General features: G+C 24.8%; 1 protein-coding gene across 1 annotated transcript; it reads right to left on the reverse strand.

Annotated features, from left to right (window-relative positions):
- Positions 1–8,450: 8,450 nt before the first annotated feature.
- Positions 8,451–17,120, reverse strand: LOC112595349 (probable G-protein coupled receptor Mth-like 3; the record flags this gene model as incomplete). Its single annotated transcript, XM_025340505.1, is given in 5 exon segments — positions 8,451–8,842; positions 11,009–11,183; positions 13,125–13,303; positions 15,118–15,196; positions 16,585–17,120. Coding segments are annotated over 5 exon segments (1,255 nt in total), but the record flags the coding sequence as incomplete, so codon positions are not given.
- Between the last annotated feature and the right edge of the window lie 4,704 nt (positions 17,121–21,824).

Here is a 21,824-nt window from a genome sequence, read left to right on the forward strand (position 1 = left end):
TTGTTAAGTTATTTCATTTGAATAAAGAAAAAAAAAAGTTAAAACATATTATATTATGTATTATACCTACGAATGTGTTAGTTAGACATGTAACGACTATAAATTGTTTATAATTAACAACTTTACTGTATAATTTTATATACGATATGATAAATAATGTTTAACGGAAAATAACATTATTCACCGGCTTTTAACATTGCTGACCATATATATAGGTAATTATCGTTCCCTCCGAGATCAATGCATTTAAAAGTATTATATTGTACTGTGGAAGCAAATCAAAAAAAAAAAAAAAAAAAAAAAATGAAAGTAAGTTTATATACTGTCGAAAATTAACTTAAAAAAATCGGTGAATTTGTTCCTTAATAATGTTCAATAAATCAAGATCGAAATTAGTAATTAATTATTAGGTATATAATCAGTATATTAATCTTAATTAGTGAGTTTATCTAAACTCAATTTGTCTCATTATAATATCATATAGACAACCAGTTTAAATCATAATTCATAAATATCTCGTGCAGCGATTCACATTCACAGTAAAATCATATTTTTATTCAAATAAGTAGTAAGCGATAAAGTTAATGATCGGTGAATCACGTACTCCATTTTAACGTATAATTTACATTACCATACTATTATATAAACAATATTGCAATTATTAAATCGACGGAGAGCCAATGCATAAATGACATTTTTTTGTTGGACATCTGTTGACTGCCAGTAATAAAATAACGCTATGAAATGTTATTATATCGACTATATAGATACGTCGTATGCATTAGCTTTATTATTCTCGCGATGGTACTTATTACTGTATTTAAGTGTATTATACATAGCTAACTGTATCGAGATGATAGTGTGTGGTTGCTCTATGTATGACTCTGTTTATGCATATTATATTGCAGTAAATTTTTATTAAAATAATAAAGGTATATAGTATTTATAAATATTAGTCGATTATTATTATTCAACAGACATCATTTTTAAATAAAAATACAGTTATAATAAAGAATTATCGACTCGGTTGAACTCATTTCAACGATATTTCTGTCAACTCAATACAGTTGAAAGTATTTTTTATTTTTATAAATTCGAATTTAAGGTTTGAAAGTATGGCATTTAAAAAACATAGGGTAATTAAGTTAGAACGTTTCAAAAATATTTAATCTATCATAAAATGAATGATTTTCATTAAAACATTGTTATTATTTATGTCTATAGTTTAAGGTGCCTATATTATCTTTGTTTAATCAAAATATATTTTTGAATACTTATTAATTGCATTTTAAATTTTAGTATTACCAAGAATAAATAATAATATTGGCTTTTTTTTTTAAATGTATTTTCATAGTATTAAATTTATCATAGTTGTATTGTTATATTTATTGAGAATAATATTTGTATAGATATTACACTATAATTTATTGTGATAACGATAAATTATTAATTATTTTTTGATTTATTAAAAGATTAGTTATTTTGTGATACTTGATATTATCAAATGAAATAATAATAATAACTGTTATTTGGTTTTTTATTTTTAAAACATTAGCACAGATCACGTTTCATTCTTTTTCGTGGTCGAAAATTTCGATTTTCGTAATATTTTTATACGTTGGTTGTTATTAGTAAAGTATAACATTTTAATATACACCACACCCATCGGTTGTGTGACAAACGGTTAGTAGAAACACAACGTTATTTTTTTTCTCATTTGGGTGATTTATTATTGTTAATAATTTAAAATATCGGCATAAATATTTATAAATACATACTTTTTACATTAAGTCTTAATGCAAAACCGTATTTAAAATCTTGTCTTTACTGGGCATATAATTTACGTCATATCCTGTTATCAATATTTCACTATTTTATTCATGATTCAGGGATGTCGAGATTCTTTATCATTTTCTGAAAAAAACTTTGTAACATTTTAATACTAATAATGTGTTTAAATTAATTAAATAAAACCATTAAATGATTCAACTTATATGACTTTGTTTTGTCGATGAATTTATGAAAGATTTATCTAAATAATTTTAAGTCAATTTGTACAAATTGTATTCATGAATATGAGTGCATAGGGCACCGGTGTCTCAATTTGTACACCCTATGTAATAGCAAAATACCGGATACCTAACTTAAAGATTCTTTCTAAACCTATTGATGGTGAAGTTTATGCCCCTGTCTTGCTATTAAGAGTTAATTTAAACTTTGAAGGTCCTAGTTTTCAGTTTCCAAAATATTCTCTCGTTTTGTGAATAATCAAAATACAAAAGTGAATCCAATTCAGATTGCAGGTTGAATATAAAAAGATAAATATTATAGTTGTCTTTATAGTTAAATCCACCTCTTATAGCATGATAACTATTATTTTATACTGATAATTGATATTTTCTTTTTAAATATTATATCAGTACTTAGAAAATTATTTATTTTAATTTTAATATTATAGTATTGCATTGCACGTTATACATGCTAAAAAAAAAAAAAATACATTGTATTGCGTTAAAAAGGTAATATAATGTAATTGAAACTTTTTTTAAATATCATGCATTTCGTCATAGCCTTGTAAACAATGGCGTGCTAAAATGTTTTAAATGTTTTTAACAAAGCCGTAAAAATGAAATATTTTATCATTATATTAGGTATATTACATAGCTAAACTGCCTACATATATATCTCATGATTATATTCCCTATCGGGGGGCAATAATAAATTAGGGTTTGTGAAATAGTGTAATATCATATTAACAATACTAATGAATAGTTAGCAAGTGCATTAATATATTAAAAAAGAGCTGTATATTTTTTAAGTGTTTAGATAATGGGAGGCGAAGTATTTTAATCGCCGTAAAGCCGTTATAGGTCATTGTGTGGTCCTAACAGTCGACACAAATGTTTTATAGCTTTTAGTTTATTTTCGTAATGCACCAAGTGAGCAAACACCTAAAGTATCAAAACAGTGTACAGTATGAGGCTTCGAAATTATAAATTGCTTTTTTCACGTCGATTGAATACAAAATCGGTGTAGGCTTTACCCGTTACTCAAATAATATGGTTCTACCATTTACGAGTGACTATTATATTCAACGTAATGTACATTAATTGTTCGACGATAATTATAAAGGTAATACAAAATATTTTGAACGTACCACTCGAAATTTCGTTCGAGAATTTTTACTACTCAAATGACTTAACAATACACTTATTTTTGAAAAATTAAAATTATTAAAATTATCTTTCATGCAAGTGTAGCAAAACAAACGCTTTTTGATTTTCACCCTTTTGTATGTGTTTAAATTCGTATTAAACTAATTTTTTCAAGTTATTTTTACTTATAAAGTTTTTTTCTATCTTAGAGATTGACCTATTTCTTGACGATGACGGAGTATTTCTGTTGAGAAGTCTTTTCAATATGTTATTCTTGTCCGCATATTATTATATAAATTATCACCTGAGATTATTGTTCATATATTGTAACAAATACTTAATAAAAAATAATGTCAAAAAAAAATTAACTTATTGAAAGTGAGTTAATGTTTTGATTTATGTATGTTATATTTATCGTAGTTTTTAACAGTCATTTACAATTTTATTAGGTTTTATGTGATTTTGTAGATACTTACGAAACTACACTTAAGCATTTAAAAAAATCAATTTAACTTAATCTCAACTAATCTAACTCACTTTTAATTAGTCAATTTTTAAAATTGACAAAATTCTTTAAATCAAGGTTGTTAAAAAAATTAATTTAATTTTAATTTGAATTCAAAAAGGGGTAGTACAGTTAAAAGAAATTTCGTCTAAAATTTAAATTATTCAAAAATAAATGTAGTACGAGTATCAAGTTTTTTATAAAATAATCAAATTAAATTTATGGTTATATATTCGAAATATTTATTTATTATCTTATATCACGTTAATTGCTTTTTTTTTTTTAGTTTAACAATATTCGAGGAATTTGATTGATCAAATTATCAACGTTCAGCTCAATTAATGATAATGTGATTCAAATCCTAAACGAACGCGTTATTACTAAAATAAGATGCGATATTAATTTTGGAGTCTAAGTATTTTTGGTCACCATACATGATAAATTCACTGTTATGTTAATATACAATTTTTGAGAGGAAGCTGAATGACATCAAGGATAGAAGCCGTAAATGAAAACCGAGTATAAGTATACCCACAGATAAGATATTATTTTTGCTATATTATACTGTTTTTGATTTAAAATTATATTGTCAATATTATTATGGGTAATGTAAGAAATTAAATATCGTGCGAAAAAAATTTAAAGTAAGAAAAATATAAAATAAATGGATTATTAAAATGAAATTAAAAATATTGTAGGTAGGTACTACTAAATTTAAACATTCAAGGCAATTAAATATGGGTACTGTTTAATTAATTATTTTTAAAGACTCGAAGTAATTTCAATATTATTAATTAGAATAAATATTATTTTAATTTTAATAAACAGAAATTGCATATGGCTTTATTATTATTGTTGATTTATATATATATAAAAAAAAAATAAAACCAGACGTAAATGATGCAAACACTTTTATTATAATTTATAAGTATATTGTATTTTTTATTATAAATTAATGAACTGTTGAACCATTACTGTAATACTTGTTTGATTTTTATCATAAATTAGGTCTTTACAATTTTGTGGAACGTAACATTTTTTTTTCATATTTCCGAAATTTTTTAACATTGCATAGTTATATACATGTTTGTGAAGTTATATGTTAGTAAAAGTTATGTTTATATAAACATGTTAAATTTTTATTTTTAACAATTTGAAATTTATCATTATACATTTATAGACTAATTGATTATCTAAATTGTTAGATTATAGTATAAAAGAATATTTAGTGTAAAAAAACATTTTAAGCTTTAACCTTTAATTTCATCCATAAACATAATAATATTATATAAATATATGTTTAACAGATGTTAAACTTAGAGTTAATATATGGTATGATTGACTGAAATCTCAAGTATCTAAAAGTATCTATATATAAGTAGGTATAATTGTAAACAAAACAAATGCCAAATTATTTGATTAAAGACATTAAGTAAGAGTACTTATTGTGATTATTATAGACTATTATAGTAAAATATAATACGTATAATTTTATCATAGGGATAATATCGTATTGATATAACTTAATAGTAATATTAAATTCATTGTCATTACTTGATTAGGTATATCTATGGTCAATATGCGTATTCAGTTTAGAATTAGATTACTTACGTTAATTTAGCAAAAAATTATCTATACCTATTAGGGTTGAGCGATACAATTTAAATAAATGATATTGAAATACCTTTAGGTACTTACTACGCTTATGTTAAATTATTTTATTTCATAGTAAATATAAGTAATACACGTAATATGTACACATTATTTATATTAAACTGTAGGGTGGTTAACTGTAATGACGTGTATCTATACTCCTGTCGTCTGTAGGAAGCTAGGTATACTACGAGTCCCTTTTTTGAAATGGAATTCTTAAATCTAAGGACTGCTGTATGAAAATAATCTATAATTTTGTTGGATTAAATAACTTCATTAACTTAAGCCGTGATTTTTGAATGTGTTGTTCAATATTAATAATTAATACATCACAGTTAACATTATGGTAATTTAAAATTTTGTATATTATTATATAACTTATAATCTTATCAGCTGTAGTCAGTAGATACTTTTATCGTGAATGATGATTTTTTTTCTATATTAGTTTATTTAAGACTATAGTTATATACATACCGATATTACAATACTTAAATAGTTTTTAGTTATTACTCATAGAACTTTAAAAAGTTTTATTTAGGACTAATAAATAAATAACAGTTTTGCTTAATAAAATAAAATTACAGTTAAGGCAAAGCCCTCGCTCTTTAAGTGTCCTATATGAAAATGAGGACCTTCTAACTCTAGGACACTAGACTTTTAATGATTCACTTGATCCTTGTCTCTAGGTGAGTTATATTTAAATTTTACTATAAGTAATCGAGATAGATGATTTAAAAGTCTTCAACTATCCATGCCTTTTTTTTTAATAACTCATCTAAGGTAATTCAATTTTATCTGTTATTCCGAACAATAATAGTGTAGTGATTTGTCTAAAAGAGATTGGAACTTTATTTTTGACCAGCCCAAGACCCAATAATATTTTATCCAGTTCTACATAAATAATCACATCATGCTATTCATCGAACAATAAACTAAATACGATACAAGAATGATTTGTATTGTGAATTAAAGCCGATTTTACACGACATTAACCGTTCACATTATTCGAAATTTAAATATAGCGTTTATAACTTTAATGCGAATATTTATTCAAAATTTAACATAATGCATTTCAAACAAACGTTCGCGTCGTATGAAATCATTGATAAATTGTAGAATTTAAAAATGTTTGATAACGAAGTTTTGTTAACACTTAGCAATGTATAAATAGTGTTTACAATTTTAAGCATTTAAAGAGATCAATAGTAAAAAGGAGAAGTATTACTTACTTTCCTGAGCTTTACTGCATAATATAAGTAGGTATTTGGTGTACTTCATCAATGAGTAAGTTACCGTAATTTCAAATTTTATTATTCAAAACAAATTTCAAGAATAAAATAAAAATAAAAATATATAGTCACTCATATTTCTAGGATAAAAGTTTTTGAACATAATTACTAAATAATTTTAATCATTTATTTATTTCACAACGAATATGTTGTAAGAGTAATGATATTTTTTTTGGTTACAAATGTTTTATTATGTTTCATATATAATTTTTAGTCAATTATTGTGAGTTCCTAAAAATTGTTTACTTTTTACATAGTTCTCCAATAATTACAATAATGCATTTTTTACAGTTGTAATAGCTTTAACCTACAAGAGTAGGTAAGTTGAAAATATTGTTCCGTGTTTTTTTTTTTTTTTACATCCGATTGTACATAAAATTCGAACTGAACAGTTTCGTTAACCTTTTTAATATAACTCACATAAATATCAATACCATAATATTTTCATACATTTATTTATTGAGTTTTACTATTATACAATATAATTTTATATGTGAGCATGCGACAATAACCACTATCGCGATTATGATTCAGACACTATAAGTACTTAGCTTTAGCCTGCAGGTGATGGGTACTATATAGGTAAATACATCGTAAATATTATGCACTCTACGAGTGCATAATAAGGCAAATAATAACTATTTTTATTTTCAATATCCTTTGATAAATTTGTTGAATTGATTCATGTTAAGATGTTTTGTACATTTATCTACTTGTTATTGACAAACAGTAAAACAATTACAAACGACCATTATTTTTTATTTTGCCTTTTAATTACTAAATAAGTAATTATTATAATACATTATATAAATTTATCGACGTGTCTACAACGATCCATGTTTATATTTTTTAGTGCAATCAGTTGTAAATGTATAATTTATAATACTTTATTGTATATAATTCTATAATATAAAAAAAAAAATATTTATTTTTGAAATAATACCTATAATATATAATTTTAAAATTGTATTGAAACGAGTATCGAATTCACTGTTGATTTTGATTAACTAAATCTTTTTACAGTTTTTGTAAAACAATATATTATTTTAGGAAAATATAAAATGTACCCAATAATAAATATGTAAATTATATTTGCTGTTATAACAAATTTCGTGTTCTATAAATGTCACAACATTTAAAATTTAAAGCAAACACATATTCTATAAATATAATTTTCATATAACATTGTACTCTTCGTTATGTTTAAACTTTATTTTTTAAAAGGATATGGTTAATTATTATATTTTTATTATTATTGTGTCATAAATCTTAAAACGACGGTTCAGTTAAATAATTATTAAACATCATTTGATATTCATAATATTATTTTTATTATAGATACAAATAATATAAATATAACAACTAACAATATTATTGTATTTGTGTACAAATTACAATAAATAAAAATTTTAAGTTATCAAAAATAATAAAAAGTAAACAACTCATAACCTATGCATGATAGTAGCTAGTAGGTATGTATATCTAATAGGTAGTTAACTAATAAATTATGGTACAAACTATTTGTGTACTATTATTGTATCTATATAATTGCAGGTTGCACAAAACTTGATGCTTATATTTTTTTTACAGAATATTTTTTTATAGTTTATTAGAAGCGAAAAAAAATAAATATTAAGAATAAATAAAAACAATTAATTAAAAATATTAACATTTTTTTTCTTACTTTATGAGGTAAAATGTATTCATTTTTGTAAATTTATAATTATAATGTATATAATATTTGGACTGGTGATAAATTTTTTAAGTAAAAAATTGAATAAATTGAATTTTATGATGATTATTAATTAATTAATAAATATTATTTAATTTTTATAATAGTAACAGAAAACAAAAATGCAATATTTAAAGACACAAAAAAAAAATCATTTTTTTTATCTGCTTTAAGACTTATAAAGTCTTAATAGTTGATACTACTTATAACTATATATTTCATTTAGAAATCATTATAATTTTTATGAGCACAGCTGCTTTGTGACGACCCAGAGATAGTGTTCATTTTTGTTGACTCACTGTGATCCATAGAACCTCTAAACTTTTTTCGTAAACTCGTAATAACTTTGCGTTTAGCCACAAATATAATAAATATCATCACGCCTTGTAGTGCGTTAATTTCATCTAAAATGTGCCATATGAACCAATCATTTTGTAAGATTTTAGATAGTATTTCGAATGTCCACGGAATTCCCATAACCAGAAATAGTTTAATGCTCATTACAAATCTGTTAAAAAACAATGAATTAAAAGTTATTTTAAGTCGAATAAAAATTATTTGGAAGATTTAATATTTTTTTTTTCCTTATGATATCAAGGACTGGAGGAGGAACTATAGTACCAGTACTTTTCCTAGATTTAACGTATTAACTAATGAAAAAGATTGAAAATAATAATTTTAAAAGAAAATGAATAAATAAATAAATTACATGGTTAAATTAGAACTTAAAAAAGTAATTAAGGGTTATGTTAATGATTAAATCAAAGAATTAATAATTACATTATAGTCAAAGAGAACATCAAATAATAAGTAATTAAGTTGTTGTTTAAGAGAAAAAAAGCTAGTTTGTATCTAAGGCTTGGAAGTTATAAAATTTGCATATTTTTTTTCATTATATGCTTTCAATTTATAGTAGACCAAGCCATCCTCAACAATAATGATTGACGAGTTTGAAAATTGAAAATGTACCTATATTTTGTATATTTTTTCAATTCTAGAAAAGGAATGCATACCTATTTCTTTATTTTTGTTTAAAAAATGATTTATTTCTACTTATTTAACGTTTTCTAATAAAAATTTATTTATTTATTTTATATCTTACATAGATATTTTAGTGTTTAACCTTTAAAATAGAGAATAAATGTTTTTATAAAAACGATTTAGATGTATTGATGATCTTTTTTTTTCAGTTCAATAATAAATTAATAATGACAATCAATCTAAAATCAATTCTCTAAACATTAGCTCATATAGATTTTTCTTTTTAATAAATTTAATAAAAAAATTTTTAGTGTACCAAGTATATTTATAACAATGTAACAATGGTAATATATAAATTATAAATTTATAAATTTGTTTGAATATGTAACAGTTAGTTTTTTTTGAAATTTTAGGTTTTAAAAATTCCGAGTCCTTCTAGTGAGTGTTTTAATTTAACTTTGTTGTGAAAAAAAAATGTCTGCTTATATTTTTTAATTAAATGCTTTCATATAATCATAGATAATTTTGCTGAATTTTTAATAACATTAAGATTCGAGATATTTATGATTTAATAGTAATTTATTTTTTGTAAGCAATATATTTCCTACTTTTCGGGATAGCTAAAAACAATGTTGACATTTTTAAGAGACTTTTGTAACTAATTTAGTCATATAGAATTACACATGTATGTATATGTTTTTTTTTTTAATAATAGCACATTAACTAGGTGGTTAATTAGTGGTTACAAATTAGTTTTAACATTTTATAACTCAGTTTAATTCTTTATCTACTAATTGATCGCGCTAAAGTGCATAGATTGTTATCTAAATTTAAATAACTTAACATTAAATAATCGTATTAAAGTGTTATAACAAAAATTGACGAATTATAATGTAGTCGACATTGTAGCATGGTATAACTTATGTCGTTTACTGAAAAACTATCTTTTACAGCAAATAGTCTTTTAATTATCGCTAATATATATATATATAGGATCAATATAAAGAACAAAATAAATACTCGAAATATGCGTGATTTTAACTTTATAGTAAATAGAATATACGTTTTAAATTAAACTAAACCAAAATTAGTTATCGAAAATACGGTATAATAATTACCAGAAGTGCTAAATTTATTTTAAGTTAAAAAAAAAAAAAATCAAATGCCAATAATATGTTATTAGTACCTTATACATTTTTTCTTTTTCTTTAGGTGAGTGAGTTTAAAAAAAAATCTACTTTCATTTTTAATATCAATTGTATATTTTATTAGTTTTATATATTTTAATAAAATATAAGCAGTATTATTTTCATTCCATCACGTGGAATCTGTTTTGAATTGAAATAATTCATTATAAAAAGTAAATTTTCATATACAAGCATGTTGACACGTGAATATTGAGTTATTTGGAATAAGCCATTTTTTTTTTTAAATACAAAGTATTATACATGGAATCAGTGAATTTTAAACTTTTAAAATAGAAAACTTTATTAACTTTAGAAATAATAAAGAACTTTTTTTTTAAATTTAAGACCAAACAATGAAATAAAAATATTTTAATTTATTTCAAAATTTAACTGACGTTCCATCTTTATGGACATATAAAGTTCTATGTCATCATAGGGTCGTCGTTTTTGATGTAGATACCTATCTAATGTATTTATGCAGTGTATCTTACACTTCATTTACTTACTTTTCTTTGTCAACAAGAAATCGTTGTGTTTTTGAATCGGTTCGTTTGAATTTATTGAGTTCAGATTTTATTCTTGAACAGTGAATAGCAGTTAGCACGAACAAAATTAAATTGACAGACAGCATAACAGACACAGGTAGTATGAAGAATATTATATTTCCAGTGTTAGTGTTGTCTAAAAAAAATTTAAATATAAATGAATAGTTATATATTTGTATGTTATAACCATACAGTATACATATTTAATATAAATATCCAGTGGCGCTGATGTTCATTCAATGTTATATCGCGAAATTATAAAGTTTATACAAACACCCAATAATTATTATTTATTTTTTTGACTCTAATGGCGTGCTTTGTCGCCTGTTACACCACCCAATTGATATCTTCACTTGTTTATTAATTGTATAGTACTTTAATTGATTAATTGTGTTATGAATACATTAAAAATGTTAACCTTGGATAATGGATTATATATATGTTGCGATTATACACATATTAATATTTAATAGATAGTTTATTTGTATAAGTAGTATAATATAATAGCTATAATAAACTTCTATAAACTTCTATAGTGAATTCAACAAAAACTTTTTTCACAATCATAAAAAAAAAGTTAATAATGTGATGAAAAAGCGTCAATATGAAATAAAATATAAATCAACAATATTTTCTAATCAAAATTAAACTATTATTTATAAGTTTTAGATAACAATATACTTTTTTTTTGAAAGATAATCTATTAGATTATCTACCTATAACGGGTGTATTTATTTGTGTTTTGTGTACATAGAAAAAAAGTAATATTGTGTATTAACTATTAATATTACCTATCTACCACCAATTATTAAATTGAGGATAAAAATTTAAATATTTCATTAAAGCGAAAGTTTTAAAAAAACAAAATAAAATTCCTTTGCATATTTTTATGACGTTTACTTCATATTGTATGGTATATTTCGATACTTTTTAGTGCATAAAAATTTGTGATTTACTTATAAGTTAGGTTGGCACCATTAAAAGCATATACCTATTGCGGTCGTTGTAGAGGGTTCGGTGCTATTATAGAGAACAAAATGAACGATTAAGAGTTTACATAGATAAAAAATCATATGCTTTTTTAAAGGGTTGAAAAGTTAACTTAATTTTGAAAAATTAAGCTTAACTTTTATTTTTATTTCTAGTTTAAAAGATAAATTATAGTTATATAACTCGCTAGACAATCGTTTATTTATAATTTTTCATATTTAAAATATTGATACAAAATAATTTATAACAGAATATTATTTATTTTTATTTTTTTAGGAGGAACACATTTGTAATTATCTGAAATTAGTCGACTCCTATGAAAACGAATTATAGTAATTTTGAAAAAGTAGTGTTTCATTCAAAATATTTCTTTATTTGTATAAAATAATAAATAAATCTTAAAGTAACAGTCACTAAATTTTAAAATGCTTATTATTTTTTTAAATATTTTGTATGATAGATATATTATAGATTTTTTAAATAGCAAAAAAAGTTTAAATATTTTTGTTGGAAAAATATTCAGGCAGTTTGTCATATTGGCACATAATTTAAATAAAATTATCGTTCAGATATTTCTTAAATAAATTCTTAAGAACATATTATTATTACATATTTTTTTAAATTTATATTTGTTTTATTTTATGGTGATTTTGTTTTGGACATAGTTCAATTACTTCCTCGACTGTAGTATTAAATAGTTTAAATATACAACACATTAGCCTACATTCTAATAAATAAATCCAAAAAATACCGCCTAAATACAAGTTTTATTAATATTTTTAGTTGATTCGTCAATAAAATACCTCAATCAATTGCTTATGCTTATATCCCGAGTTCATACCATATGATGTTTAACAGATGTAGGTATGTTAAATCAATATTAAATATCAATACGTCCTTCTAATGAAGGAATATTTTATGCTTTTATTTAAATATATATTATTTCTGCAATATGATTACATCATATTGTTATCATATAATATAAACATATATACTTATTACTTAACTAAAATGTACAATATTCAAATAATAATAATAAGAAAACCTTGAATAGTAGATTTGTTTTAAAATAATTATGTGAACTTACCGGAAAACCAACAATTATGGATTCCAATATCAGGTGCTAATTTCAGTAGTGTTTCGTGGTGTGAATGTTGAAATAAATAACCAGTAGATACACAAATACTTGATAATCCCCAACAGTAAATATGATATATAATGGTACGTACTGATATAGATGTATTTTTGTTTATTGAATTGTTGTATCTAAATTAAAAATAAATTGAAAGCATTATGAGCAGTTCTATGAATTGTTATTAGTACTTTTAGATTTTAGATGTAGTACATTATGAGTTTATGACTTAGGGCATACTGATACAATGCATAATACTATAAGCAAGAGCTTGAAATCAAAATAATATTTTTCGATATTAATTTCAATTTAAAATAACGTATTGATATTATATTTTATTATTTTTATATTATTGCACAATATCAATTACATATTTTTTTTTTTTTTTTTGATTTGATATCGCTTGTATATTGATTTTAACTTTGATTTTTGCCTACGAGCTATACTTTCAAAATCGTTGTTTCATGTTTGCACGTTTTATATACGTGTCATTACGTATAGATTTTAAATATTAAATAACCTTATGAAAACAATATTACTTATCTGTGTACAATGTTATTAATCTGCTGGCTATTGATGAACTTTAATTTTTAATTAATTTTTTTTTTTTTAATTTTTAAATTTTATTTTAAATTGATTATTTTTTCAATTGTAAAACTATTATTATTTGGGTAAAATTTATCTATTTTAAGTTTTTTCAATTTCAATTTTAAAATAAATTTAATATTTATTATTATAAAATAATTTTAATTTTGATATTACTTTTATTTCAAAGAGAATATTTAACGATTTTTTTGTTCATACATAAATTATAATTCATTTTTTCCATTGGCCATGATAAGTATTTATACACTTAAAATAACTTAACATATTATATTTTTCTAGGTATATGAAATAATTTTTATTTATACTTTATAGGTAATCAATGTCTTGTGTTTTGATGACTATTAAAGTTACTGCATATTTAAATTACTCAATGCCCTACCTCACTTTAAAACAGCCACTAGTTATATCAATAAAATTAGTACAATCAAGTATAACAAGTATTACATTTTTTTATGAAATAGCTTACTACCACAAAAATAATATTATATGTATGTCACGCAATTATTCAGGAAGTGGTATCATATAATATTATGTTACACATCACAGTTGTAAGTTCAAATAATTATGGCGATATAAAATCATTTGTAAAGTCTTAATCGTATAATTGTAACAGAAAATTACAAATTAAAGTTATTACTTAAAAGTTAAAACTAATAATTATCTTCCTACTTATTATGATGGCCACACTACTGTTTCTAAAGATAATGTTTCTTCATTCCCATAAATTTCAAACAAAACACAGAACACTTTTTTTTTCCGTTTTTAAAAAATAATTCTGTTTTAATCCTATTATTTACATATTATTGTAAGTATATACTAAAGAAAAAACTTGTATACGAAACGAAAACAAAACAATATTTTTACAGTTTCATATTGAACTATTAAAATCAAAGTTAATATTTTTTTATAAACTGCAGTTTATTTTATGAATGTCAAGTGACGACAATGAACAGTAATAATCGTTAGGTATAAGGCATAAGCATGAGATATGTCGTAATAGCGAGTATTGCACATGGTGATTTATTATGAATAACTTGTGTCCTCTTCGCACGGCCGTCATTCTTTTCAACAACACACGCCTGCTACACGATTCTACACAATTTGTGGAATCATTCTGTGTCAAACTTACCTCGACTAACAGAAAAATATTATCACCAAAATACCATTAAAAATTGTAAAATTATTATAATTTTTGAAAGTAAGTTTTTAGAGTTGAGGTAAAATTATTTATACTGTTGTTTTTATATAGTTGTGAACACCCTGGTTTAAAAGTTCATAATACCACAAAATACACATTTTTGATATGGTTTTATTTTATTATGTAAGAAGATAATTTACATACCTTAACATCCAGTAAATATCGAAGCATATTACATTTAACCAGCAAAATGTTGTCAGAAATGCAAATAATGTAAAATAACCTAAAATTATACTTTAAATTAATTAAAAATCACGTAAATAAACAATATTAATTAATAGTAAACATATGGAAGCAAAAACACAAATAACGGTAAGAAGGTTATTAGTTGTAACATTCAGTTTATTATTGTTTAGTTTTAAGAATTTTTTTATAATTCATGAAGTGTAAACTATATCTTATAATATAGTCTAATTCAAAGATTTTCAACTTTAATTGCGGTGGACTGAATATACGTGAAATACGCTTCAGCATCGCGGTTCAATATTGGTTAGGGAGGATGAAAAGGTAAAGGCAATTTAAGAAATACAAGAATACTTATACTGATGTGTAAATATCTGTACGCATCCTTACTAGAAAATATATAGCTATTGTAATTTTGTGAAAATAAACGAAAAAACGTTACCGTGATAAACGCATATTAATAATAACTTATTATTAATAAGTATAATAAATAATTAATTAAAAAAATGTATTTTATTATTTATTAGTAAATTTTTTTAATTATATGGATTTTTAAAAAAGAGGAATGCATTTTCCGCGAATTTTAATATTTTTAACTATTTATTAATGCGTGTCGTTTAAATTATTTCCTATAATACCTATACATTTTTTGGGTTAATTTAAAACTAATTAGTTAATAGTTACTTACGATATAGTACAATATAAATGTATTTTTTAGATGGAATTTATTTTCATAGAATGTTATTGCTATAAGCAAAATACAGTAAAACTAATTAAAAATATAACTTATCTTGAAAAAAAAAAAACACTAAATTATATTTTTTTGACATCTTATCGCGAAATTACATTTTGTCGGAGATATTATGACCGGAATGTTTTGACGTGTCACTCTCACGTAAGCATTAAAATAATTGCCCATCCAGCACCCCTAACGAAAGGAGTGCTCTCAACCACATTGAGCTGTTCTGGCATATCATAATATTTTAATAGATATTCGCACGCGAATGTCAACAAGTATTTTAACGTACACAATATAATAGCTCAACAGGACGGGGACAACGGCGGTGGTGTGTATACTATAATTTTATTATTTTACGGATACCGATGAATTTTTAGCCTCGGACGACATACTTTTCCGTCTAAACTTATAATGCGTAATGTAGGTATATATATATATATATATATATATATATATATATTGTACTTTTGGGCGTTCGTCAAACTAAATTTTAATTAGTTTTTTTATATATATATTTTTAGGCAATGTTTTTCAAACCGTTTTCCGTCGGACACTCCGTCCTCGGACGGTGTTTTCTCGGAAACAATTTATAAAACATTATCCGGCGCCGCGACAAAGTCAAAACGTGATACCAAACGCGACCGAGTACCGCGTAACTAGTGTACCTATACACGGCTGACTATACGTACCGAAGAGCTCGCACCACTGGCGCTCCATGGAGTCCTGCGTCCACTGGATGGCCAGCAGGCAGACGAACGACAGGAGCAGGCACGCCACGTAGCACATGACGTAGTAGCCGTGCACGTTGCGCAGGCCGGACAGCGTGGCGTACACGAGCAGCGTGAGGGCCAGGCACACGATGGACGGCACGAAACCGACCAGCATGACGAAGTACTTCCAGCTGGCGCGCGTGTCCGCGGCCGCGGCGGCCGAGGCGCACACGAACGCCTCCGGGCGGACGGTGGCCGGTTGTCCCGCGGCCGCGGCCGCGGCGTAGTACTCCACGCAGTAGTCGGCGGCCGGCAAGGTCGCGCCGTCCGCGGCCCGGTACAGGCTGCCGTCCGCGGTCAACGCGAACCCGCCGACGACGATGTCCCGCTGGACGCACCGGAGCCGCGCGTAATACGGCAGCACCGTCCTGCCGGACAGGCCCGCCGGCCGGCCGTCCGCGTCCGTATCGTAGGCGGACAGCGCGAACGGCGTCTCGCTCTTCTTGCACCCGCCCCTGTTAAATGAAAAACACGCGTTCAATGTTACACACTCGTTGGCGCGATTACGATTTTGGCGTGGTGTTAGTGGTGGTGGTGGTGGGGGGTCGAAGGGGACGGTGGTAGAGAGGTCGTCGGGCCGGGCGGTTCGAACCGTAGTCGTAGCTCACCTCGATTGTCCGAACCGATTGGGGCGTTACCCTAACGGGCGGCTGTAGTAGCCCGTAAGCGCAAAAAATATGACCCTAACGCGACTCAAAAGCGCACAAAAATCTTACAAAAGTAAAGTATATCTTATGAGATAGATAAAAGTTTGTATTGTGCGTAATATTTATCATAATATGGTATAGTTATCTTAAAATGGTTATTATCAACCTTCGCTGTGATTCGTTACGATAATATACTAAACTTCAACTGAACTCGATCGCTGTTGATGCTCGTATTTTTGATTCATAAAAATTCTATATGTTTAATTAAACATAATAATTGCGATGGTTCGGATGCCGGGAATTCCTTGTAAACGGTTACGAGTCTAGGCCCTAGGGACTAGGGACCGGATTTATATGCACAAAAAATCCGCAAAGTATGTTTCTAAAAAATGCTGTAATATGCTATAAAATATGCATACATTATTAAGTATGCATTAAAAATTGAATCGAAAACATTATATTTAAAATTATGTAAAAAAATAAAAATCATATATATATAGAATAATAAAATAATTATTAAAAAAGGTATAAAATGGTTTAAAAAGTATAAAAAATTATTTCGTCATCTTTGCCATTTAACATTTTTTATTTTCAATCTATAAAATATTAGCCCATATCATTAAAAAATTAAAACAAAAATTTATGTCATCTTATCTTTATCAATACCTAATGACCAATTGTAATTTTATTGATAATATGTGGCTTTGAAAGTGAAAATACAACGAAAAACAAAATATATGTACTATAAATAATATAATATGCTCTATAAAACTACTAACATGCATTAAATATGCATTTATTAGGTAAAACCGTTGAAATATGCAAAATACAATTAATGTTATTTTAATAAAAATGATCTAAAAACAAGGGACTATTCTCATCAGATTTCAAAAATCTTATTCCATTACATATATGCATTTTCATATAAATCCGGTCCCTAGTTATGACCCACGAGCAGTTTTACAATGTTTGATATGACACGATACGCACGTATGTGACATGTCACATCGTTATCGCCACGATACATGACATGAGATAGTAAAAACTGTCTAATGCGGAATAGCACGGGACCAATAAAAAATTCCGCTTTAAGCAGTTTTACACTTAATTGAATAAACGAAACCGCATTATAAATTCGTATAAGTTAATGATAAACAGTCATTATTACTCAAGTTTATTCATACAAGAGCTAAAATCCACACACCCGTCGACAAAAAAAAATTATTTATAACTCCTAATAAGAAACGATAAGGAACTAGCACTATCTAAAATTAAAAGAAAAATAACCAGTAATGGATGATATTGTATTAAAAACCATCGATTTTTCATAATGTTTAATTTTTAAACGAATTGTGATAATAATTATATTTTAGTGTTTTATATACTCACAACTCGTTTAAAAACCGACGAGTGATGATAGAAAATGTTTTCATTTTTAAGTTTCAAATGTTAATTTATTTTAATATTGAGTCAATAACACAAAATTGTTTTTACTGAAATTAAATTTTATTATTTTCCATATTTTTAAAACAGAGACAACACATTCAAGCGTAACGTCCTCTTAAGGTGTTATCAAGACACTGTTTTTCTCTTTTTCTCTTTGTGCGACGTATAACATAGCAAATTTGTGCTCAGCAAAACTAATTTTGTAACGTGTGACTTTAAAACTAAAACAGACTGACTTGTCATAAAAACGGGTAAAAACACTATTTGTGTTTATGCGAAGGCTTTTTTAAAATATTCAAATTCTCATGTTACATATTTATAATTAAATTTAAATTGTAATATTTTGCATAGTCATAACTTTTCATAAAAAAATTCAACGTACAAAAGGTTAATTCCTTTTAGTATTAAATAAAACAACGTAAGATTGGTTCTGCTGATTACAATGTTGCTTGTGACTTAAAAAAAAAAACACAATTAATCAGCATTATGAATTGACATTTTTTTAAATCAATTCTATATAATTTTAATAATAATTATATAAATAAATATAATTAACTGATTAACAAATTATGTTTAGTTTACAGTAGTCGGTTTAGTAAAATCGATAAAAAATAATGTTTAATTGATTTAAAAAAATATATGTAATAAATTAAATTAAAAAATGGTTATATAATTATATAGACGACTTTATTTGTTATAAAAAAAGTTCAACAGACGACGTCCATTGACGGGTCTATGTTTAGAAGGTATAGAAAAAGTCGAGTGTATCTAGGTTTGATAAGGTCACTGAAATTTATATATTAAATTGACGTTCAGTGATAAATCATTCCGTATGATAAAAAATAATTCTGAACACAGACAGATTGTCAATTTATATTTAAATAAAAATTTGTATTTTTTTTTTTTTTTTATGTCTTATGAAAAAGTTAACTTATAGTTACACTATTTCTATGAAAATGTTATAAACATAATTATTGTCGGAATGAAATGAAATTTATCATACAAGTGATTTTTTTTTATTGTAATTAAAAATTAGTTTACCTAGCGTAGTTAATTTTTTGTAAATAAAATTAAAGTTATGACAAAATTTGATAATCGAATATTTAAAATGATTTTTGTTATTTTGTAGTGATTAAAAAAATAGTAATCGTAACATTTATTAAAATTAAAAAAAATATAAATTAGTTTGTAATAAAAATGTATAAAAATATTTTTTTAAACTGAAAATATAAAATTTCTCATAACAGTTGTTTTCATAACAATCTAAATATATCATTATTATATATTAAATTGGATATTTAAACATAACAACTGTAGTAATTAAAAAAATATTATTAAAGGAAACTTGATACTTTTCACCATTACGTATTATATTAATTACTATTTATAATTTTATTTTCAAAGTATTTAGATTAATTTAAAACTATATTTATATCATGAACCTATTTACATTGTTCTGAAGTATTTACTTACGGTGGTATTGATCAATACTTTAGCTATTAATATATAATACAATAATACTTAAATAATTATTATTATGTAAATATAAAATTTGTTTTTTTAAAACATCAGTTTAACTTACAATATTATATCTACTTATAGGAAAATATATGTAATATTATGTAATAAAATATACGAGTACTTAGTAATATAAGCAGACAGACTGCTATCATGCGTATTATTGTAAAAGGTGTTGACAGGAAAAAAATCTAAAAAAAAACCCAATATTATGGTTTATTAAACTCCACGTGATAAGAGTTTGCATGATACTACTAGTGATTGAACTAGATAAAATTTTTACCTTCACGAAATCCTTCTTTATACAGTACCCGATGATGTAAATATGTTTTTTAGTTAAAAGTAAAATTTATTTCCCTCGTAAAATATTAAAAAAATGTTACTAAAAATTGTTATTTTTTTTTTTTTTTTTGTATAATATTATTTTTATCTAGTTGTTATTCAATTCAATTTAAATAAAAGTTGAATTATAACAATGATTTTATGTTATTTTAAATTGTGGGGTGTAATAGATTCCGGCACACTAAAGATGCAAAAAAACGTCTACACGCTAATGACGGGTTAAGTTAATACACCCATTGTTCTGCTTAGAATCTAAAAGTCAAAATTTTCAAAAGATCTTATAAATAGTCTAAAACGAGTATAATATATTATATTTTTAAATGTTCAGAAAATACTAATATAATTTATTTTTTTGTTAAAATTAATATTTCTTCAGTTATTTTGCTAAAATTTAGTTTTTATAAATTTTATTTTTTACTTTCCTTGATAATTTTAAAAAGTACTAGAGTTTTTTATTTTAAACATCTTAAAAGTGCAAAATAGATACAATTTACTACTTTAAAATTCCCCTAAAAGTTAAGGACAAAGCATTATAAAACGTAAAAATGTATAAACTACTGCATTATACTATAAAATAAACACACACATACATAATAAAAAATAACTCATCGTTGTAAAATCAATACATTCATCGTTTCGCTTAGAGCCTAAAATGAGACAACAAGTATATTGGAAATACTATTAAGAAGTGATTACTAGGCAGTCGTCAAAGTTGTATCCAAGTGCAGTGTGAAAATGCATCTGAATGAAATTAAAAACCATTAACATTATCATTTATATCCTGTTGTACTTCGTTCGGTTACGTATTGCTAGAAAGAACACACGCGACCATTTTATAGATTATAAGTAATGTTATGGTATTTTTATGATTTAATTATTTTGAGTTCATGTTGTATTTTGTTAAAATTTCAAACTAAAATATTATTCTTAACTATACAAACTTATATTTTATTATATTATATTATGATACAATGATACCTACTCAAATATAATTCAAAATACTTACAAGTTACAAGTTAGTTTCCACCAAGTATCAATACCATTTTCCTCAAAATATTTCGCCATGAAAATTAAATCAAAGTATAATTTCTACTAAAAAATTTTTCTAAAAATATAGTTACAAATTAGGTATCAGTTTTAATTAATTTATTACATATTGATATTAATATTTTATAATTGCTACATTTTTCAATATGTATATAATAA

Source organism: Melanaphis sacchari, unplaced genomic scaffold (genome assembly GCF_002803265.2).
Source record: "Melanaphis sacchari strain LSU unplaced genomic scaffold, SCAv2.0 Contig26_pilon_pilon, whole genome shotgun sequence".
Lineage (NCBI taxonomy): Eukaryota > Metazoa > Arthropoda > Insecta > Hemiptera > Aphididae > Melanaphis > Melanaphis sacchari.